The 23,301-nt window shown below is 49.2% G+C and overlaps 1 protein-coding gene and 1 non-coding gene across 2 annotated transcripts in view; both read left to right on the top strand.

The window, feature by feature from the left end:
• bud23 (BUD23 rRNA methyltransferase and ribosome maturation factor) overlaps positions 1-22,741 on the top strand; it is a 30,033-nt gene extending 7,292 nt beyond the window's left edge. The window contains exons 4-11 of the mRNA XM_067989387.1: positions 1,844-1,940; positions 4,571-4,667; positions 5,184-5,234; positions 7,319-7,404; positions 8,739-8,784; positions 14,235-14,293; positions 19,855-19,944; positions 21,976-22,741. Of these exons, the coding sequence (XP_067845488.1) occupies positions 1,844-1,940; positions 4,571-4,667; positions 5,184-5,234; positions 7,319-7,404; positions 8,739-8,784; positions 14,235-14,293; positions 19,855-19,944; positions 21,976-22,030 (581 nt within the window). The 3' untranslated portion in view covers positions 22,031-22,741. The remainder of the gene's footprint in view (positions 1-1,843; positions 1,941-4,570; positions 4,668-5,183; positions 5,235-7,318; positions 7,405-8,738; positions 8,785-14,234; positions 14,294-19,854; positions 19,945-21,975) is intronic.
• On the top strand, positions 17,974-18,106 carry LOC137324873 (small Cajal body-specific RNA 20). The gene has a single exon (XR_010963749.1). It is a non-coding gene; the product is annotated as a small Cajal body-specific RNA 20 (non-coding RNA).
• Positions 22,742-23,301: the final 560 nt, after the last annotated feature.

The raw sequence follows: 23,301 nt of genomic DNA, 5'->3' as shown, positions 1-23,301 counted from the left end.
GCAGAGAAGATGTTTCCACTTGCGGGGGAGACCAGAACTATGGGCCATAAATATAAATTAGTCACTAATAAATCCAATAGGGTATTCAGGAGCAACATCTTTACCCAAAGAGTGGTTAGAATGTGGAACTCGCTACCGCAAGTAGTTGAGGCAAATAGCATAGATGCATTTAAGGGGAAGCTAGATAAGTACACGAGGGAGAAAAAAATAGAAGGATATGCCGATAGGGTAAGATGAAGTAGGGAGGGAGGAGGCTCATGTGGAGCATAAACACTGACATGGACCAGTTGGGCCGAATGGCCTGTTTGTGTTTATACATTCTATATACTTATCTAGCTTCCCCTTAGATGCATCTATGCTATTCGCCTCAACCACGCCATGTGGTAGCGAGTTCCACATTCTCACCACTGAGTAAAGAAGCAAGACGAGCCTACTATTGCTATTCTTTTTCCTCATTAATGGGGCTTTTGCATTTGGTGTTTCCTTAATTCAGATTGTGGGAGAGTGCCGTCCCAGGGGTTAGAAGCTTGTTAGCTGTGCTGAGGAGTCCTGTGACATAGTGCTGTCGGCCCCTGTGCCATATTGCTCGTTGTCAGCTCAGACAGTGGGAGGAGAGGGGGGGGAAGGGCCCTGTTTGGAGAAGTCCTGCTGCCCTTTGGGTTTGGGCAGCTGAATTCCATTTGGGATGGTGGGGGTGTTCTGATGTTGGCCTCTTTGGGGATTCATGTGAGGGGCTGTTGCAGAGCAGGAGTTTTAAGCAGGTTCATAGGCTCTTTGAGCACCAGGCTGGCAGATGAACTGATTACCCAAGCATTGGACCCTGCTTTTTCCTCTTTAAATTTTAGAAACGTAAGATCAGCATTCGGGGATTTATTTGATCCTACTGTCCCAATAATGAGAGAATCCTGGAGCTTGCTTAAAACACTCGCACTGCAGCAACATCCCACCATGCCCCTGACTCGGATGAAGGCAGTTTTCCCTAGCAGCTGAGAGTGCTCAGTTCGTTGCTGGGGAGGTACTCAGGATCCCAGATTAGGGTCCCTTGTAAGATCAAAGGTAAGAATGAGGGGATAAAATAGGCTTATAAGACTCTCCAAAATGATTGTTTCACTAGCAGATCTCCCATGTAATTGCTATGATGTAGAGATGCCGGTGATGGACTGGGGTGGACAAATGTAAGGAGTCTTACAACACCAGGTTATAGTCCAACAGCTTTCCAATAAAGCTGTTGGACTATAACCTGGTGTTGTAAGACTCCTTACATATGTAATTGCTCACAGTGGATCAGAGGATAAGCTGATTTAAGACAATAGGGGTTTATCAACAAAGTGTCATGGGAAGTAAGTGATACCAGAAATGTGTGCGATAGGCAAGAGTTTTAATATTATAGGTAATGAATTGTTCATGGAGATAGATATAAAGAAACAAGAGTCCATAAATTTGCTTGAGAAAGAAGAATATTAAAGGGTATGGGGAGTGGGATTAGACTAGGTAGGATATTAAGCTGTATGGGGAGTGAGCGGGAGAGTGGGATAATAAATGGTGAGTCAGCAGGTGAATCACATTAAACTGGGTGGAATATTCTGTTACATTTAATTTTTGTGTACTTTTAGCCAGAGCAAGAAGTGTTTCGTGATTAAGGAAGGAGTCTGAAAAAATCTTAACTCCAAAGCAGCAAAAATGTTATCTTTGTTTATACTTGTGCCAATCATGTGCTTGTAAAATCTCCTGTATTTGAAAACCATGGAGTAATGGTGCACTCTCCCACACCATCTAACTCATTTTGTGCTGCAGTCTCTATACTACGTGACCTTGAATTTGTTTTGTTTCCTTTTCCTGATAGATGTTGCTTTGGAGAGAGAGGTGGAAGGTGATCTCATTCTGGGAGACGTGGGTGCTGGTATTCCATTTCGGCCTGGCACCTTTGATGGCTGCATCAGGTAAAAGGGAAACCGATGGGGAACTAGCAATGCTTTCTACGTAAACGCTTACACCATGCAGCAGCAGTAGTCTTGTTTAAAGGAAAGGCGGCAGGTTTTCTTTTGTCACAGCCCTAGTTTGCAGGGAAAGGAATTGAAGTAAACAATCCTTGTGGTTTGTGCAGGTTCGGAAGTCGATCCTGTTTCAATCAGATGTTCTCATTTGTCCCACAAACAACAACTTGCATTTATATAACACCTTTTAACGTAGTGAAGCGTTATCAAACAGAACTTGTCGCTGAGCCACATCGAGATATTAGGACAGGTGAACAAAAGCTTGGCCAATGAGATAAGTTTTAAGGAGATAGTTAAAGGAGGAGAGGTGGAGTTGCAGAGAGGTTTAGGGAGAGAATTCCAGAGCTTAGGGTCTAGGCAGATGAAGGCACGGCCGCCAATGGTGGAGCGATGGAAATTGGGGATGTGCAAGAGGCCAGAATTGGAGGAGCGCAGAGATCTCTGAGGGTTGTAGGGCTGGAGGAGGTAACGGAGGGGCAAGGCCATGGAGTGATTCAACCAGGGAATGGTCGATATTAAAAATGATCTGCTCTTTAAAAAAAACTTTAATTTTTTTTAAGTTCCCTCCCTTAACATGTCTGACCTATTCAGCCTTAGGGATCTGCCTCGTAGGAACAGGTTGTGGAGCAGCATTGACACAACCGGTGGAGTAATACACAGTGATACAAGGCATTATTAAGATACTCTACAATGCTGAATTGGAGCTTTAATTATTATTTGTATTCCATTGCCAATCCACTAAGACGACATCAGCCTTGGTTCAGTGGTAGCACTCTTGACTCTGAGCTCCAAAAAGTTGCGGGATCGAGCCCCACTCCAGGGACTGGAGCACATAATCCAGGGTGCAACTCCAGTGCAGTACTGAGGGAGTGCTGCGTTGTCAGAGGTGGTGTCTTTCTGATGATCTGTTAAACCAAGGCCCCCATCTGCCCACTCTGGTGGACTTTAAAGATTCCATGGTGCTGAGCAGGGGAGTTTCCCCAGTGTCCTGGCAAACATTTACCCTTCCACCACAATCTGGTCATTCATCACATTGCTATTTATGGGACCTTGCTGTGGACAAATTGTAATGTTTGCCTACATTACAACAGTGACTACACTTCAGAAGTAATTAATTGGCTGTGAAACACTTTGGGATGTCCTGAGGGTATGAAAGTTGCTGTATAAATGATGTTCGTTCTTGTTTGTAACAAATCACAATCCCGCTGTGTATTTTCCCTGCTGTAGTGGTTTTAAAATCAGAAGATCATAACACAGCTTGTTTAAAGTTGGTAACGTTGTTCAAATATACCTTCCCAAAATTTGTACTGTTCCAATTCAGTTTGGTTGATTACATGTATAATGTACAGAGTACTCTGATGCTGGTGGAACAGTGCCATGTATGGGTGAAGAATAAAATACCTCTTTCCATTGGCAAGTACTTGCAAAACTGCCAGTGAATATGCATTCGCTCATTTAAATTTATTTACTAGTTAAGTGCTGAAGTTCAAATGCAGCTCTTTGATGTGAAGTCTTTTTCAGATCTTCAGTTATGTTCAGTTCCCAAAATAAAGCTTAGTCTTGTTCTGATCTTTTCCAGGATAAGCTTCAAACCATTGGTGTCAGATGGCCAGGAGCTGATTGTGTGCTTTTTAAATTTAAGTCACAGATCCCTCTAGTTGCCCTGTATTTTTCCAACTTTCTGAACTTGTGTTTCTGGTGCTGAGAGGGTGGGTTAATGGCTGTACCCCTGACCTGTGCCAGTGTCCCAACTGGCTGTCCCGATCACCCAGGCAATACACTACTGAAAAGTACAGCAAAATACAAGGCTCTGCGGTCTATCTAACTAGTCCCAAAAACAAATGTTCCTCAGTCGCCCACTCTTTCAAATACTGATGAGTTTTTGTTCACTTACTGCCTTTCTGGCCAGTCCATTCTACGCATTCACCACTCTGCCTAAAGTTACATCTAAACTGGGCACCTTTTCTCTTAGCTTGAGCCTCTATCGCTTGGTTTTGGAGTTTGTGGCAATCTCAAACTTATTATCCGAGTGTAATTTTATTGATCCATTCTCTTGGAAATCTGGAATGCTTGAATAATCTCCCCTGAACCTTCTCTTCACACTAAACAATCCCAGGCTCTTCAGCCTCTCCTCACAGCCCAGATGCCTTAAGCTGGGTATCAGTTTGGTACCACTGTCTTATTAAATAACAGAGTGCTATTTATAATCACTCCCCTTTTTTTTTGGCTGCAGCCCAGATATCGTGTTTGAACAAGACTCTGTGCTTGAGGCAGTGTTTCTGAAGTTAAACCAGTAGTAATTTTGTTTGATCTTCCTTCCCTCTCTAACCACTGTCTCCCCGCCCCCCCCCTCCCCCACCAACACACCAGCCCAAAAATTGGAAAGTGGGAATTCTTTCCACGAAATAACTAAATGAGGGAGTTACATGGGTTTTGGGTTGACCCACATTTAATTGGAAGCAGAACACTCAACATCTTCAAATACCTGTCAGATTGGGCAGAAGCTGGGATACACGAAGGAGAACCCAAAGTGCAAGCGGTGAATTTAATGGTCTACTTTTTCTTTCTGTCCTCAGTATTTCTGCCCTGCAGTGGCTGTGCAATGCGGATAAGAAGAGTCACAGCCCTCCAAAGCGGCTCTACAAATTCTTCAGCTCCCTGTACGCTAGTCTGGTAAGCGTTTGAGACTGGGGAGCTTCAGTATTCAGGGCACCTGTAGTGCAGATGTGGTTGGTTTTGTGTGCAGATTGCTTGGTTTATTTGTAGTATTTCGCCGTAAGGATTCCCCTAGAACTAGGTTGTAAGCTGTTATCAGAACAACTCTGGGTATTCAAGTGATGCAGGAAATGATACAAGAAAACCTGAGGAAAGAATTATAATGTATACCCAGACATTTTAAATGTATATCTCTTCTCGTCCCCCGCCTTACTCCGCTACTGTACACCCAGTCCCCAGAGGGTTGTGTTTCCCATTTTAGGCACATGCATCATACCCATCACCAAGGGTCACAGATCACACCCTACTGGCCTACAGTCCTCTAGTTGAGAGCCATTGAGGATGTAGAATGTGGGAGCCTCATGGAACAGGATTGCCACGAGTTGCTGATATTCACTCCAATGAAACTGGGATTTGACACAATTGTTGTTATTTTATGACCAGAATGACTTTCCTGTATTGTCTGTTTTACAGGTGCGAGGAGCTCGAGCTGTGTTTCAGTTATATCCTGAGAACTCTGCACAGGTTGGTTATTACAATATTGAAATAGTGGAACTTAATAGCTGACATATGGTTAGTGTGTCAGCCTCCTGTTCTATTTGTCCTTCTGGCTTGTTTAGCGCGCAGTGAACTGTGACTGCTTTTATGAGATAAATTCAGCACACTCAACGAAATCGAAGTCCACGTAAACCTTGTTGCTAGTGCTTTAAATGATCGTTTGATAAGGTGACGCTGTGTGACCTCATCAGGATTTAGTCATTACAGCAGGTGCATGCCTTGGTACCTGATAATCATGCTACTAGATTGTGCTGGGGAAGAGAACCTGTTTGGCTAAATGCTGGTTGACTTTTCTCTGTTGGCTAGCAGTGACTCTTGCTTATTATTGCTCTATGGGCATCAACAGCACTCCATTACTTCACCCAAGTGGCCATTCTTCACCCAAGCCTAAACGGCCAGTGTCATTGGGCTGTTGATCCAAGGAGAGCATTACAGTCAAGCCCAGTCACCTTGTCACCTGACCTCCACACAAGTGCACTTTCCAGCCATGTCACTGGATAGCAAACAGCAGCAGGATAGAACAGAGAAGGTTAAGGAGAGATGTAATAGAGGTGTTCAAAATTATGAAGGGTTTCGGTAGAGCAAATAAGGAGAAACTGTTTCCACTGGTAAAGGGTCGGTAACCAGAGAACACAGATTTAAGATAATTGGCAAAAGAACCAGAGGGGAGATGAGAACATTTTTTACACAGCGAGTTATGATCTGGAATGCACTGTCTGAAAGGGTGGTGGAAGCAGATACAATAGTAACTTTTCAAAGGGAATTGGATAAATACATGAAAAGGAAAAATTTGCAGGGCTATGGGGAAAGAGCATTTAGTGGGACTAATTGGATAACTCTTTCAAAGAGCTGGCACAGGCATGACGGGGCGAATGGCCCCAGTGCTGTATGATTCTAGGATATCTAGTTACCTTTTTTTTACCCTTCCCTTCTGTAACACAAGGTGCCAGGGCTCATTGTTAGCTTAAATCGGCAAAGACAATGGATTGAACCTGCGACCTTCTGCTCAAAATGACATCGTACTACATTAGATAATGTCTCTATCTGTCGGGCCATTGGAGGAGCGCAGTGGCTCCATGTTAAGTTTTGAGAGTCCTGCAGGCTTTGGAGGGATTTTTGGCATCTCATTGTCACGGTGTAATTGTAGTTTGATGGATCACTATTCCTGGCTCTGTCCTCTTGCAGCCTCTGTAGGCGTTGTCTGATATCACGAGCAGCAGTTGCTACTGTTCCCACTAAAGTTGCAGTATTAATCAGTGCAGAATCTGTGCTGACTTTAATTTGAAGCGTGTTGGAAATTACTGAGAGCTTCCCTTGCCCAGTGGATCATTCAGTTTATGCAGCAAGCAGCTGAGCCTTGTGGACATGTGAGTCCCACGTTTGATGCCTGGTCTCTTCTGAGTTAGCTGAGCTCATTTGGGGCAGTGATTGTGTGAGTGGGCATTAGGGAGGGGAGAATTGGTCAAGATTCCCACTTCAAATTTCTATCCGGTAACCCCTGTTACAAATGTGCATGTGTGGATATTGAGCAAGAACAGGATAGGGTCTGCTGTGATGCCCCTGCAGTTGAATTGCCCACCAATACTCACTGTTTAGCCTCGCACATAGAAACACTTTGTTTTTTTAAAAAAAAACTTTTTTGTAGTGTCTTATCACATCTCAAATGTCCATTCACTCACTCACACACACATAATTATTTGGAATTGTGGTGTCTACATCGTCAAGGGAGCTCCTTGCTCCTCCTTAAGTAGTGCCATTGGATCTTTAAAATCCACCTGCACCAGTGGAACAGCCAGGCAGTGCCCTGGCTCAATATCACAGCCAAAGGAGGGCACCTCCAACAATGCAGTAATCAATGCAACCTCAGTACTGCGCTGGAGTGTCGGCCTGGATTATGTGCTTTGAACCCATAACTACCTGACTTGGGCAAGAGCGCTACCACAGTGCCACTTGGGAAAGGTACCAAAGGGCGCCGAAGGGGAAGAATTACTGAAGGGAGGGGGGAATAAATGATTGAGAACGACTAAAATCGTTTTTTTTTTTGTCTCCAGCTGGAGTTAATCACAGCACAGGCGATAAAGGCTGGTTTCACGGGCGGGATGGTGGTGGATTACCCCAACAGCACCAAAGCAAAAAAGTAAGTTTCAGGGTGGTCTCGTTTTCTGGTGGGAGCGCACAGTTAGCATTCAGAAGAAACACAGCTTTTAACTGGTTTTGTTCCTCTGTTCTGATGTAATTTCTGCCTGCTTAAGTGTCAGCCCTTAGCTCAGTGGTAGCACACTCGCATCTGACTCGGAAGGTTGTGCGTCCAAGCCCCACTGCAGAGACTTGAGCACGTAATCCAGGCTGATGCTCCAGTGCAGTACTGAGTGTGTGCTGCACTGTCGGAGGTGTACCGCCTTTCGGATGAGACATTAAACTGTGGCCCCATCTGCCCTTTCAGATGGTCGGAAAAGATTCCACGGCACTATTCCAAGAGGAGCAGGGAAGTTCGTCTGGTGTCCTGGCCAACATTTATCCCTCAACCAACAGTTGGGTTTCTTCTGAACGCTAACTAGGTGTTCCACCAGAAAACGCTAAAAACAGATGATCTGGTTATTTATTTCATTGCTGTTTGTGGGAATTTGCTGTGTGCCAATGCTGCTGCATTAGGTTACGTAACAGCAGTGACTACACTTCAAAAGTAATTCATTGGCTGTGAAGCGCATCCTGAGAACATGAAAACCGCCATATAAATGCCAGTTCTTTCTGTCATCAGAGTAAATCGCAACTTCCATCAGTATATTTTTCAAATAATTGAAAGGGAATAAGTGAACCAGCCTAAATTTTCACCTTGGTGTAAAGAGTCTACCTACTGTGGGACAGTTGGTCTATTTTATCCTTCATGTAGCTTTCTCACTTGCAGGCTATATATAAGTCTGGAAACGGACAGCCGATTGTCTGACCGGATGATCCTCCTGATCTATTTTCTATCCATCTGTGCCCAGATTGTGTTCTTTAAGAGTTCTGAGATTTATTTCTGCCTCTTTCCTCCCCCTCCCCCTTCTCTGTCTGAATCAGCAGTTGCTTTGTTCTGTAGATTCTTTCTTGAGTTTCTAATGAGATTGTAGAAAGCAGATCCGATAACCGTGGCTGCACATCTATCTCAATGTAATGGTTGGTCTTGCAGTAAAGTTATGAGCATTCCGTCTCCATATCCCCTAATCTTTGTCTCAGGGCGGTAATTGGATATGAGGCATTCAGCTGATGTTCCACAAGCTGCAGACAGTGACCTGTGCTGGGATGTGGCAAGCTGGTCCCCTTTATCGGGTGCCTAATAGCCTCGTGGTTATTCTGTAAACAATGACTGCACTTCAAAAAGCAATTCATTAGCTGTGAAACACTTCAGGATGTCCTGAGGATGTGATAAGGTGTTATATATAAATGCAAGTTCTTTCTGTGAGTTCTGATTATTAACTCTTTCTTCCTTAGATTCTTCTTGTGTTTGTTTGCTGGAGTCTCTGGAAAACTGCCAATGGTAACTCTTCCATCTAATTTCACTGGTGTATTGGAGACTGCTCCCTGTTACTGTTGCACTTGTGCTGGCTCCATCGTGAGAAGTGTTTTTATTTTCAGCTGAGTCCTACTGGGTTGTATACACTAGTCTCTGTACACAAAGGCTCTGAGCTCTTCCCGAGGGCCCTGAAAACAGAACAAGCCCAAATAAATGAAGAAAATGGATCTAGAAATGGTGCCATAAGACTGTGCATTGAATTAAATTTTTAAATAATATCCATGTTGGCAGCAAAATTGGCATTTAAAAAAAAAATTGCGACTGTAAAGTTTTCTTCTATAACAAAGTGGGGGAATACTTTGATCAGAAAGCATTTCTCCCAGAGCAGGGACGTCTAGCGTGTGACCCATCACCCCTGATCCCTGGCAATCCAGCCCTGGGGCCCAGGCGACTCGGTCCTATTTCCATGTCTCCTTCTTGCTGGTTTGTGGACTGGAAATTTGGAAAGACCTGTTATTAGCGCTGTAGCGTCAATGCTAGATGATCCCTAAATCACAGCACCCTGATCTGTTAGTATCAGCAACTCGAGATGTTTGCAAATTAACGGGGACAGGGATTTAAAGTTTGAGTTCCCGAGGCTCCTTGGCACACAGCACTGCAACCCATGAAGACAAAAGCTTGGACACCTGCCCTAGACTTTACTTTTGTAAGTACTTGTGTTAGAGCTAAAAAGTTCTGGGCTGTCCTTTCAGTCTTGGGAGCTGGTTTCAAATTTCCCCAGATAGGAGAAAAAAAAATCTTTTCTCTGCCTGTTCAGGTTCCACAGTTAAATAAATTATGGGTGGCCTCACTCCAGCCCTTTCCACAACTCCAATCTTCCCTCAAACTGGACACGAATCCAACACCATTTCAAAAAAGGAATAGTGAAGTTGCCTTTCCTGAAACCACGGATTCTCAATTGAGTCATGGTTCCATGGGAGCTGGTTCCTGGACATTAATAATGCATTAGCTTTAACAGTGATTGTCCGCAGGCTCTTCTACCATGAAGAACATCACTGCTGATTTGCCTGATATCTGTGTACCTTCCACTAGGAGTCGCTGATGCTTTGTTTCACCTATGTAACTTCAGAAACGCTGAGCCCCATTGTTATGTATATCTTTTTTTTAAATCCATCCCCCCGCCCCCACCTCCCCAAGGGTCTCAGCTGAGATCAGCTAATTCAACACAGAGTGGAAGTCGAACCTAGGACCTTTGGGTTTGTTACTGCGTGGCCTTAACTCACTAGGCCTTCAAGGGACAGCACCAGTTTCAGATAACGTCAGATGAATTTAAATTTAATTTCAGCGTCTGTTTCAGATCCCTGTTTTCGGATGTCCAAACCCAAGTGACTGTTTTATGTTGCGCTAACTTTGTTGCCGGGTTGAGTTTTCTGACCCACATTGCTTGAGCTTGAAGACTTCAAACAGCCAGTGTCTGAACTGATGCACCCCAGCCAATGCAGAAACTTCCGCATTGAGGCTAGTCTGCAACAGTCGATTTCCAATATATAGTCATCTTTAAATTACGTTCAGCATCTGTTGGCTCTATGAACTAACCAAGTTATGCATTCTGAGCTGGCAGTGGGGAATGGCAGTCACAGAATTTCATGAATTAAACAAAAGCATTAGGGCTGTCGTTAACTAGCGTACCTTCTACTGGGCAGGGCCGTCGTTAACTAGCGTACCTTCTACTGGGCGAGGGCCGTCGTTAACTAGCGTACCTTCTACTGGGCGAGGGCCGTCGTTAACTAGCGTACCTTCTACTGGGCGAGGGCCGTCGTTAACTAGCGTACCTTCTACTGGGCGAGGGCCGTCGTTAACTAGCGTACCTTCTACTGGGCGAGGGCCGTCGTTAACTAGCGTACCTTCTACTGGGCGAGGGCCGTCGTTAACTAGCGTACCTTCTACTGGGCGAGGGCCGTCGTTAACTAGCGTACCTTCTACTGGGCGAGGGCCAAGGTTTCTGTAAACCTGACTGCTTCCTGTTGGACAGGTGGATCTGAAGATGGTTTAGAACAGCCTGAACCAGGGGCATATGCCAGTATATTTTTAACTGACCAGCAGAGTGTCGAGTGTAATTCCCCATTACACCCACTCTTCCCAGTATGCAGACACACATTCTGCCTTTCATCTCTGGGAATTGGGTTTGAATCTAGCCCATACTAATGAATGTTTTTGTTGGGAGTGTTTCCTCTGTGGAGTGAGTCTGGCGGGGGGAGGGGAGTGTTTCCTCTGTGGAGAGAGTCTGGGCGGGAGTGTTTCCTCTGTGGAGAGAGTCTGGTGGGGAGTGTTTCCTCTGTGGAGAGAGTCTGGGCGGGAGTGTTTCCTCTGTGGAGAGAGTCTGGGCGGGGAGTGTTTCATCTGTGGAGAGAGTCTGGTGGGGAGTGTTTCCTCTGGAGAGAGTCTGGGCGGGAGTGTTTCATCTGTGGAGAGAGTCTGGGCGGGAGTGTTTCCTCTGTGGAGAGAGTCTGGTGGGGAGTGTTTCCTCTGTGGAGAGAGTCTGGGCGGGAGTGTTTCCTCTGTGGAGAGAGTCTGGGCGGGAGTGTTTCCTCTGGAGAGAGTCTGGACGGGAGTGTTTCCTCTGGAGAGAGTCTGGACGGGAGTGTTTCCTCTGGAGAGAGTCTGGTGGGGAGTGTTTCCTCTGTGGAGAGAGTCTGGGCGGGAGTGTTTCCTCTGTGGAGAGAGTCTGGTGGGGAGTGTTTCCTCTGGAGAGAGTCTGGGCGGGAGTGTTTCCTCTGTGGAGAGAGTCTGGGCGGGAGTGTTTCCTCTGTGGAGAGAGTCTGGTGGGGAGTGTTTCCTCTGGAGAGAGTCTGGACGGGAGTGTTTCCTCTGGAGAGAGTCTGGACGGGAGTGTTTCCTCTGTGGAGAGAGTCTGGTGGGGAGTGTTTCCTCTGTGGAGAGAGTCTGGTGGGGAGTGTTTCCTCTGGAGAGAGTCTGGTGGGGAGTGTTTCCTTTGGAGAGAGTCTGGGTGGGTGTGTTTCCTCTGTGGAGAGAGTCTGGGGCGTGTGTGTTTCCTCTGTGGAGAGAGTCTGGGCGGGAGTGTTTCCTCTGTGGAGAGAGTCTGGGCGGGAGTGTTTCCTCTGTGGAGAGAGTCTGGGCGGGAGTGTTTCCTCTGTGGAGAGTGTCTGGGGCGGGAGTGTTTCCTCTGTGGAGAGTGTCTGGGGCGGGAGTGTTTCCTCTGTGGAGAGAGTCTGGTGGGGAGTGTTTCCTCTGTGGAGAGAGTCTGGGCGGGTGTGTTTCCTCTGTGGAGAGAGTCTGGTGGGGAGTGTTTCCTCTGGAGAGAGTCTAGACGGGAGTGTTTCCTCTGGAGAGAGTCTAGACGGGAGTGTTTCCTCTGTGGAGAGAGTCTGGGCGGGAGTGTTTCCTCTGTGGAGAGAGTCTGGGCGGGTGTGTTTCCTCTGTGGAGAGAGTCTGGGCGGGAGTGTTTCCTCTGTGGAGAGAGTCTGGTGGGGAGTGTTTCCTCTGTGGAGAGAGTCTGGGCGGGAGTGTTTCCTCTGTGGAGAGAGTCTGGGCGGGAGTGTTTCCTCTGTGGAGAGAGTCTGGGCGGGAGTGTTTCCTCTGTGGAGAGAGTCTGGGCGGGTGTGTTTCCTCTGTGGAGAGTGTCTGGGGCGGGAGTGTTTCCTCTGTGGAGAGTGTCTGGTGGGGAGTGTTTCCTCTGGAGAGAGTCTGGGCGGGAGTGTTTCCTCTGCGGAGAGAGTCTGGTGGGGAGTGTTTCCTCTGGAGAGAGTCTGGGGGGGGGGGAGGGGAGTGTTTCCTCTGTGGAGAGAGTCTGGGCGGGAGTGTTTCCTCTGGAGAGAGTCTGGTGGGGAGTGTTTCCTCTGTGGAGAGAGTCTGGTGGGGAGTGTTTCCTCTGTGGAGAGAGTCTGGGCGGGAGTGTTTCCTCTGGAGAGAGTCTGGGCGGGAGTGTTTCCTCTGTGGAGAGAGTCTGGGGGGGGGTGGGGGGAGTGTTTCCTCTGTGGAGAGAGTCTGGGGGGGGGGGGGGGGGGAGTGTTTCCTCTGTGGAGAGTGTCTGGGCGGGAGTGTTTCCTCTGTGGAGAGAGTCTGGGCGGGTGTGTTTCCTCTGGAGAGAGTCTGGGCGGGAGTGTTTCCTCTGTGGAGAGAGTCTGGGCGGGAGTGTTTCCTCTGGAGAGAGTCTGGGCGGGAGTGTTTCCTCTGGAGAGAGTCTGGGCGGGAGTGTTTCCTCTGTGGAGAGTGTCTGGGCGGGAGTGTTTCCTCTGTGGAGAGTGTCTGGGCGGGAGTGTTTCCTCTGTGGAGAGTGTCTGGGCGGGAGTGTTTCCTCTCTGGAGAGAGTCTGGGGCGGGAGTGTTTCCTCTGGAGAGAGTCTGGGCGGGAGTGTTTCCTCTGTGGAGAGAGTCTGGGGGGGGGGGGGGGGGGGGGGGGGAGTGTTTCCTCTGTGGAGAGAGTCTGGGCGGGAGTGATTCCTCTGTGGAGAGAGTCTGGGCGGGAGTGTTTCCTCTGTGGAGAGAGTCTGGGGGGTGGGGTGTTTCCTCTGTGGAGAGAGTCTGGGGAGGGGGGGGGGGGGGAGTGTTTTCCTCTGTGGAGAGAGTCTGGGCGGGAGTGTTTCCTCTGTGGAGAGAGTCTGGTGGGGAGTGTTTCCTCTGTGGAGAGAGTCTGGTGGGGTGTGTTTCCTCTGTGGAGAGAGTCTGGGCGGGTGTGTTTCCTCTGTGGAGAGAGTCTGGTGGGGTGTGTTTCCTCTGTGGAGAGAGTCTGGGCGGGTGTGTTTCCTCTGTGGAGAGAGTCTGGGCGGGTGTGTTTCCTCTGTGGAGAGAGTCTGGGCGGGTGTGTTTCCTCTGTGGAGAGAGTCTGGGCAGCCTTCAGCCATCAGACAGAACAAACTGCCCATTAATTACCTACAGATTGGCGTAAAGTTGGCAATCACACATGGGTTAATCACAAGGATGATGGGTATGGGTAAAGGAAATGCCACATGTTTGTAGCTTCAAGCAATCTCCAGCTGTCTGTGCCGCTGTTTATTTTTGGGTAAGGGCTGTTTTTAAAATCCTGCATTCCGTAGTTGGCAAGCTCTGCTTTTTATTACAGGCACGATCACAACCCATGGGTAGGTGCGGAGTTTGGGGTTCTTTTGTAAATAGTGAGGCACGTACAAATCATTTTTAAAACAAAAAGTAGCATTTTGTGACCTTTTCCTTTTCATGTTTTAATCCCAGAATTTAATTCACAGAGATAAGTAATTCCCCCCGCCCCCCCCCCCCCCCCACCAGCTGTAATTTTGAGCTCCTCCATCATAACAATCTCTGTCTTTGACTTCCTTCCATGTTCTGCCAAGTGCCCTTTCCCACTCCCCCACCACCACAGTTCATACAGCTGCATGTGTTCATAAACACCAGTGCTTCCTTGTGATCTCAGTATGACTTTGAATGAGCGCAGTAATGAATTTCATATTTTGTGTTCTTCACCCCCCCCTCCCTGTTTAGGGCCTCGGAGTACAGCAGGGAGAGGAGGAGACGAGCCAAGTACAGTTCACAAATGCCAGGTATGGTGTTTCCACTTGGGGGAGTCCAAAACTAGAGATCATAAACATAAGATAGCCACTAATAAATCCAATAAGGAACTAAGGAGAAACTTCATTACTCAGAGTGGTGAGAATGCAGAACTCGCTACCACATGGAGTAGTTGAGGTGAATAGCATAGTTGCATTTAGAGGAAGCTAGATAAGTACATGAGGGAGAAAAGAATAGAAGGATATGCTGAGCGGGTGGGAGGAGGCTGATGTGGCCTGTCTCTGTGCGGTAAAATTCTACGTAATTCTATGTAATTCTTTGTAACTCTCGGCTGAAATAGAGCACAGCTGGGAACAGCGATCGTATTGGCTGGGGCTTCTCTATCGCCCTGGTTCTCTGAAGTTTATACCTGAGTGAGGGAAGGTTGTCCTGACTTAGTAATGGGAGTGTCACTGATACATTAGAGGCTAGAGCTGAGAAAAGCCTCACTGCATTAGCAGAAGAGCTCGCCTTTAATTTGAACAAGTAGGCATGCCTACAGAGTTCCAGATGTGCGGTTTTGAGAATATATACCAGGCGTGAGACCAAACCCAGCCAATCATTCAACTCAAAGTAAATTCTGTGTTTCTGATGAAAAGTGTATGTCTCTAATGGGCACCCGCACCATGTCTCTTGCACAAATTTCCTGCGCCCAATAATGTTCTGAAGTTGCATATTCTGAGCTCTGCAGGATCACTATTGCATTTTATTTCATATTTTTTGGTTTGATTGGAAGATTGTTCCTCCTGAGTATTTCTTGCTTCTGAAAATTGACAGCAAAAAAAGGTAAATATTCTCAAAAAATGGTCTACAATTTAATTAAACTATGACTGCCACATACTTCAAACTGTACAAAGCAGGTAATATGGAGCTCCCTCAACAGCACTGTGGATGTGCATGCCCAGTGTGAAATCCAGCCATACAGACCAGAAAGATCCCAGCTTTTGTTCCTGATTTGTGCTGAGTAAACTCATCTCAATAATGACTTCAATGACCTGGGCAAGAGAGGGAGAAAATAAGCTGAAGGTTTTTACTCCTGCTCACTATCCAGCAACCCCTGTTGGAGTGTGTGGGGGTCTCTCTCTCTCTCAGGGTCGGTCTCTCGTTCGTTTGCTGTGGGGGTCTCTCTCGCTCTGTGGGGCGGGGGGGGTCGCGCTCGCTCTGTGTGGGGGGGGGGTTCTCCCTCGCGCTCGCTCTGTGTGGGGGGGGGTCTCCCTCACCCTCGCTCTGTGTGTGGTGGGGGGGGGTCTCCCTCGCGCTCGCTCTGTGTGGGGGGGGGGTCTCCCTCGCGCTCGCTCTGTGTGGGGGGGGGGGGGTCTCCCTCGCGCTCGCTCTGTGTTGGGGGGGGGGGTCTCCCTCGCGCTCGCTCTGTGTGGGGGGGGGTCTCCCTCGCGCTCGCTCTGTGTGGGGGGGGGTCTCCCTCGCGCTCGCTCTGTGTGGGGGGGGGTCTCCCTCGCGCTCGCTCTGTGTGGGGGGGGGTCTCCCTCGCGCTCGCTCTGTGTGGGGGGGGGGTCTCCCTCGCGCTCGCTCTGTGTGTGGGGGGGGGTCTCCCTCGCGCTCGCTCTGTGTGGGGGGGGTCTCCCTCGCGCTCGCTCTGTGTGGGGGGGGTCTCCCTCGCGCTCGCTCTGTGTGGGGGGGGTCTCCCTCGCACTCGCTCTGTGTGGGGGGGGGGTCTCCCTCGCGCTCGCTCTGTGTGGGGGGGGGTCTCCCTCGCGCTCGCTCTGTGTGGGGGGGGGTCTCCCTCGCGCTCGCTCTGTGTGGGGGGGGTCTCCCTCGCGCTCGCTCTGTGTGGGGGGGGGGTCTCCCTCGCGCTCGCTCTGTGTGTGGGGGGGGGTCTCCCTCGCGCTCGCTCTGTGTGGGGGGGGTCTCCCTCGCGCTCGCTCTGTGTGGGGGGGGTCTCCCTCGCGCTCGCTCTGTGTGGGGGGGGTCTCCCTCGCACTCGCTCTGTGTGGGGGGGGGGTCTCCCTCGCGCTCGCTCTGTGTGGGGGGGGGTCTCCCTCGCGCTCGCTCTGTGTGGGGGGGGGTCTCCCTCGCGCTCGCTCTGTGTGGGGGGGGGTCTCCCTCGCGCTCGCTCTGTGTGGGGGGGGGTCTCCCTCGCGCTCGCTCTGTGTGGGGGGGGGTCTCCCTCGCGCTCGCTCTGTGTGGGGGGGGTCTCCCTCGCGCTCGCTCTGTGTGGGGGGGGTCTCCCTCGCGCTCGCTCTGTGTGGGGGGGGGTCTCCCTCGCGCTCGCTCTGTGTGGGGGGGGGTCTCCCTCGCGCTCGCTCTGTGTGAGGGGGGGTCTCCCTCGCGCTCGCTCTGTGTGGGGGGGGGTCTCCCTCGCGCTCGCTCTGTGTGGGGGGGGGTCTCCCTCGCGCTCGCTCTGTGTGGGGGGGGGTCTCCCTCGCGCTCGCTCTGTGTGGGGGGGGGTCTCCCTCGCGCTCGCTCTGTGTGGGGGGGGGGTCTCCCTCGCGCTCGCTCTGTGTGGGGGGGGGGGGGGTCTCCCTCGCGCTCGCTCTGTGTGGGGGGGGGTCTCCCTCGCGCTCGCTCTGTGTGGGGGGGGGTCTCCCTCGCGCTCGCTCTGTGTGGGGGGGGGTCTCCCTCGCGCTCGCTCTGTGTGGGGGGGGGGTCTCCCTCGCGCTCGCTCTGTGTGGGGGGGGGGTCTCCCTCGCGCTCGCTCTGTGTGGGGGGGGGTCTCCCTCGCGCTCGCTCTGTGTGGGGGGGGGTCTCCCTCGCGCTCGCTCTGTGTGGGGGGGGGTCTCCCTCGCGCTCGCTCTGTGTGGGGGGGGTCTCCCTCGCGCTCGCTCTGTGTGGGGGGGGGTCTCCCTCGCGCTCGCTCTGTGTGGGGGGGGGGTCTCCCTCGCGCTCGCTCTGTGTGGGGGGGGGTCTCCCTCGCGCTCGCTCTGTGTGGGGGGGGGGTCTCCCTCGCGCTCGCTCTGTGTGGGGGGGGGGTCTCCCTCGCGCTCGCTCTGTGTGGGGGGGGGTCTCCCTCGCGCTCGCTCTGTGTGTGGAGGAGGGGGGTCTCCATTGCGCTCGCTCTGTGTGGGGGGGGTCTCCCTCGCGCTCGCTCTGTGTGTGGAGGAGGGGGGTCTCCATTGCGCTCGCTCTGTGTGGGGGGGGGGTGTCTCCCTCGCGCTCGCTCTGTGTGGGGGGGGGGGGTGTCTCCCTCGCGCTCGCTCTGTGTCGGGGGTGGGGTGTCTCCCTCGCGCTCGCTCTGTGTGGGGGGGGGGTCTCCCTCGCGCTCACTGTGTGTGTGGGGGGGAGGGGGGTCTCCATCGCGCTCGCTCTGTGTGGGGGGGGGTCTCCCTCGCGCTCGCTCTGTGTGGGGGGGGGTCTCCCTCGCGCTCGCTCTGTGTGGGGGTGGGGTGTCTCCCTCGCGCTCGCTCTGTGTGGGGGGGGGTCTCCCTCGCGCTCGCTCTGTGTGGGGGGGGGTCTCCCTCGCGCTCGCTCTGTGTGGGGGGGGGTCTCCCTCGCGCTCGCTCTGTGTGGGGGGGGGTCTCCCTCGCGCTCGCTCTGTGTTGGGGGCGGGGTCTCCCTCGCAGCTGTCTGAATGCCTGGAAGTAAATCTTCTGCTATTGCTTCAATGTTTGTAAAACCTACGTTTTATAGATTAGATCATTACTAGAAAATGTTGCATGATATTTTAATGTTTACAGATGTTAACACGTGGGTATGGTGATTGCTCTCTGACCTTGCAGGTCTCTCATAGCAAAGCAGGGAGGGTTACAGTCTCCCTCTGTCTGTCACACTGAGAGATCTAGAGTAACTGAGGAACATCGTTGTGACAGCCCTGAGCTGCTGGTTGCCATATTTTCCTGCCTCTTACAATTTGTGGGCTTGATGCCATGTTGGTAAAATAAATAAGTGGAACTCCCCTCGGTGGTTAAGTTAGAATTCCCTACCTGACCATGGTAGGAGCACCATCAGCACCAGGACTGCAGCAGTTCAAGGAGAAGGCCCACCCTAACCTCCTCAGGGCAACAGGCAGGGGCAATAAATGCCGGCCTTACTAGCAGCATCCACATCCTGGGATCAAATTTTAAAAACAGGCCACTTGTCACTGAGCCATACAGACCAGAAAGGCCCAGGTTCGATTGCAGGGAGTAGAATTAATTGGTGTTAGTGGGGCAGTGGCAAAGGTTGTTACAACAGTCCCTAGTTCTCCTGGGTTAGAGAGACAAAAAGTCACTTGGAGTTCTTCCTCCTGGTCACTCAGTGATCCCTGCCGGAAAGTGCTTAGAGGCACATGGGTTTGGGACAGGATAAGGCTCACCTGTATCATGCTCATGGCCGAGTGATCTGCTGACACTCGGGGGGGGGGGTCAAACTGGTCTTTGGTGAAAGTGTGAAATGGGCGACCACGAATCAGCAGCCCGTTTTATGCCACGCCTGATTCCCATGTGTAAAGGGACTCTTGCCTGTTTCACACTTTCACTGAACACCAGTTTCACCCCTTTTGTCTAGGCTTCTGCACGAGTAGTGTCAGATTACCAGAGGGGGGGCGATCGCCTGTGTAACTATCCCAGCTTGAATCAGTGCCTTCGGGGAGAAATTGATGAGGGTGGGGGGAAGGAGCAGACTGCGTCAAATGGGTAATTGCACTGATAGGTGTGTGTGGTTCTGAGCCAGGGAGGTCGTGGATCAATCCCACATCTGTGTGTCTAGCTGAGCTCAGCCAGGGGGTGATAAATAGGCACAACATCCCAAGAGCGGGAGGGGGCAGGGTGGGGGGGTAGGGAATAGCCAGATTTCTCACTCCTGATCACTGTCCAGTGACCCCTACTGGAAAGTGGATGTCAAACGGGGATTGAATTGGGCTCCAGTATGATCTGCCACAGTAGCTGAATAGGCTGCAGAGACTCGGCTGTCCTGCTTGGCGTGTAGTCCGGGTGGATGCGGTAATGAAGGGCCACCTGTACCCGTGGGATTTCCCCCAGCACAGTTCAGTGCTTTCGGGAAAGGAGGGGAAAGAAAGCAAGTCCGGGAACCAGTGGGAGCATTGCGAAAGGTGCACTCCTGGATTAGATCTGAATGAGGATAGTAGCTGTACCTAAGGTGTCTCAGGGCTATAAATTGGGCACGGTCTCTGCGACTGATGACCATCCCTCAATCCATATTGGAAGTGTGCACGTGCGGACATTAACCTAAGAGAGGATCGGGTTTATCTGTGACACCCTAATGCTCAGATTGTCTCTCACTGTCTAAGTTAACAAGAACAGCGCTTGGCAAAGTGGGACCATGCCTAGGCCTCTGTTGCTGGGGGATGCAGGAAGAGGAGGGGATGTGTGGGAATGATTCCATTCCATTCATTTCCATTTCCAGCACTCCCACAGAGAACTGTGTTCAGCTCCATCCTCCCTGGGAATTACAGACCATCCCACGGCATAGCACGTTAGAGAAATGAAAGCTCATGTCGTCAGGGGGCGCTAGAAACCTGGGCCTGAGAGAGGAAATGAGCAATAAAGTACAACAAATAAGAAACAAAGCTTTTAAACCTTGATCCCTGAAGTGAGTTCGTTCAAGCCTTGGCTGGATAAGTTCCAATTATCTGAACAAACTCTTCATTCCCTGCCTGCAGGTTGAGATTTAAAAACATGAAGGGGAAATCTGCAAAGAGAAGCAAGGATTGGATTCTAGAGAAGAAAGAGCGTCGAAGGCGTCAGGGAAGGTGAGAGGGGAGTGTGGGCTGGGGCATTTACTGCATGTAACAAGAAAAACCTCAGCATGGTGAACAGTGTGTATAACCTCTTAGATCATTAGGTAGAACCTATGTACACCCTTGCAGCATTCTTGCTGCATGAAATGAGACTTGGGCTGCTCCTGCACTGACGATACATTGTTCTGTTCCTCTAGTTAGTGTAAGCAGGTCGCTCCAACCTGAGATTAAATTGGTCCTTCAGGCGTTTGTTTTTATACAGTCGGCTCCTATCGATTTATGCACTAAAGAAAAATTGAATCATCCAATAATTTGAATTAAGCAACTTACATAATGCAGCATAAACAACCATAATTCCAAGTTTGCTGATGACACAAAGATTGGTGGCGTAGTGAGTAGTATGGATGGGAGTATAAAAATACAGAGACATCGATAGATAAGTGAGTGGGCAAAAGTGTGGCAGATAAGTGTGAGGTCATCCATTTTGGACAAAAAAAAGGATAGATTTTTTAAATGGTGAAAACAGTGGCGGTCCAAAGAGATTTAGGGGTCCATGTACACAGATCACTAAAATGTAGTAGGTACAAAAAATAATCAAAAAGGCTAATAGAATGTTAGCCTTTATAACTAGAATATAATGGGGAGGAAGTTTTGCTACAGCTATATAAAACCCTGGTTCGACCACATCTGGAGTACTGTGTAGAGTTCTGGGCACTGCACCTTAGAAAGGATGTATTGGCCTTGGAAAAAGTACAGCGCAGATTCACCAGAATGTTACCAGGGCTCCACGGGTTAGATTCTGAGGAGCGATTACCTAAACTAGACTTGTATTCCCTGGAATATAGAAGGTTAAGGTGTGATTTGATTGAGGTTGAAAAGAATTGATAGGATAGATAGAAACTTTTTCTGCTGGTGGGGGAGTCTAGGACAAGGGGACACAACCTTAAAATCAGAGCCAGGCCATTCAGGAAAGAAGTTAGGAAACACTTCTTTATGCAAAGGGTGGTAGAAGTGTGGAACTCGCTCCCGCAAAAAGCAATAGATGTTGGCTCAACTAAAAATTTTAAATCTGAGATCGATAAATTTTTGCTAGCCAATGGTATTAAGGGCTATGGAGCCAAGGCGGGGTGGATGGAGTTAGGATGCAGATCAGCCATGATCTCGTTGAATGGCGGAACAGGCTCGAGGGGCTGAATAGCCTCTCCCTGTTCCTATATTTAGTGCTTTAAAAATGGAATTGGGCAACTTTGGATTACGAGTAGACTATTTCATGATTTAGGTGTCTAGTTCTCTGGCTCCATTTATATTGCCACCAAGCACAATTCCAGCGTGTCATAACCATGGTTTCTTACAAAAGCTGCATTTGTATCTTTCCCAAGTCAGAGGGCTTGTCCACCAGAGTCTGTGACGTATAGCAGATCTGCTCCCCTCCCTGAGGCAGGACCGGGAGAAATTAAACACCAGTCCACACCCACTCTGTATGATTCGGCATTGTCTTTTCCTCTGGGATACAATGTGAAAACAGAAATAAAAAATCTTCCCAGTAAATCACAAGCATCTCCAATCCCTTTACAGAAAATAGAAAATGTCCTGATCTTGGCTGTTACTGTCTGGAAGAGGCAGTGGGGTGGAATGGGATGTACCTCTTCCCCAGAATATATTGAAAGTCACCCCTATCCATTGCTCAGTGGCCAGCTTAAAGGGTGCGTTGGCAAAGGTCTGTGCTGGTTCCATGGCCTGTGTTCTCTCAACCATTCAAATTACAGCACAGAAGGATGCCATTCAGCCCATTGTCTTTGTGCGAATGCTAGTTCCAACTGGCACTGTCCATTCTAATCCCATTCTCTTGCCCTTTTCCTTTTAACTTCTACAAATGAGCAAGGCTTGGATATCTGTTTACTTCAAGTATTTAAAAATCCACTTAGAAGTAAATTAGCGACATTGTAAATGGGTTTTTGCATATAGAGGTTCAGTTCAGAGGCTGATGTACATTACTGGTGTGTGCAAATTTTTAACTATTCTGTTTTCCCCTTTCTTCCCCAGGACTGTTCGAAATGACACAAAATACACCGGAAGAAAGAGGAAGCCCCGTTTTTAGGTTGAAAGTGGCTGGGGACATTTTGTTCTCAGCTTAGAGAGTTTTATTTCAACGTGCCTTCTTTCAGTCTGCCGAAATTGCAATGTACCCCATGGCTAAGAGTGGCCTTGATATCCTCGAACCCTAGACTCTGTTAACTTCACAACACCACATGGACCTGCTTTGGTTGATGGCCGTACCAAACCATTACCAGGAATAAGCTTTCCATTTCTGAGGATCTTCATAAGTGACTTGTTGGTTTTGTGAATAGTACACAGTTTGAATGGAGCTTGCTTCCTCCTCCTTTGTCTCCATTTCCACTTCCTTTTATGGGGTGGTTTTCAGAATTCTAAGTATCCCTGGCTGTCCAGTCAGCAAGAAAATGAGTGCCACAGAGCCTGCATGAAATCACATTATTTGATAAAGAGGCTCATGACCTCATGCAACAAAAAGAAAGTGTCACTTCCTTTGAACCGTGTTGTTTTTAAATAGTGTGTGAGTGGAGAAGACGTTAATTCCTAGCTGACTGATCAACCATGATGGCAGGTGAGCTACCAACATGGTATTAAAATGACATTGATACTGACCGCCTCAAGTTATAAATTGGACATTCAACCAGGCAGTTGAACAATTTAATCTGGTTGGTTATGTGTGAAGTATCTGCTGATGTAAACTTTGGCTAATTTTTTTCTGTACCCAAGTAAATTCCAGTCCCTGGTTCTCTCTGGTAAAGTGGTCAATTTTTCTTTTTCATTCCTGATCCAGTCTTCCTGTTGGTATCTGTTTGAAAGAGCCCATTATTGATTAAGCTGTGGAGAGCTGCTCATTTATTGTGCCAGACTGTGAACTGGAGCACAGTGTTAGAGATGCAGGATTACTGAAACATGCCAGTGCGATGACAATCTACTGATGTTTGTTCTGATCCTCCACAAGTCTTGACAGGGTTTCAAATTACTCATATATTCAAAAATCTGCAGTGTAGGCAATTCTACCATTAGCTTTACTTCTCTTTTATGTTTGAGCTCTGTTGGTGAGAACTGTTAATGTGAATTTTAGTGTAGAATGGTGGGATTAGACAACTATTCTCAACTGCAGGTAGATAAGATTTGAAGTTAAGGTCTGCCCTCGTCTCTTAATAGGCACAGTATTCATCTTCTCAGGAACTCTTCCCATTAAGTGCCTTGGGATGTTTTATCACGTTAAAGGCACTATATAAATGCAAGTTGTTGTATTATCTTGTCCTAACTCCATCCTATCCTGTTCCGTGTAGTTTAAAAATTCTAGAGTAGGAC

Source organism: Heptranchias perlo, chromosome 8 (genome assembly GCF_035084215.1).
Source record: "Heptranchias perlo isolate sHepPer1 chromosome 8, sHepPer1.hap1, whole genome shotgun sequence".
Classification (NCBI taxonomy): Eukaryota; Metazoa; Chordata; class Chondrichthyes; order Hexanchiformes; family Hexanchidae; genus Heptranchias; species Heptranchias perlo.
This window is presented reverse-complemented; position numbering and strand designations above follow the sequence as displayed.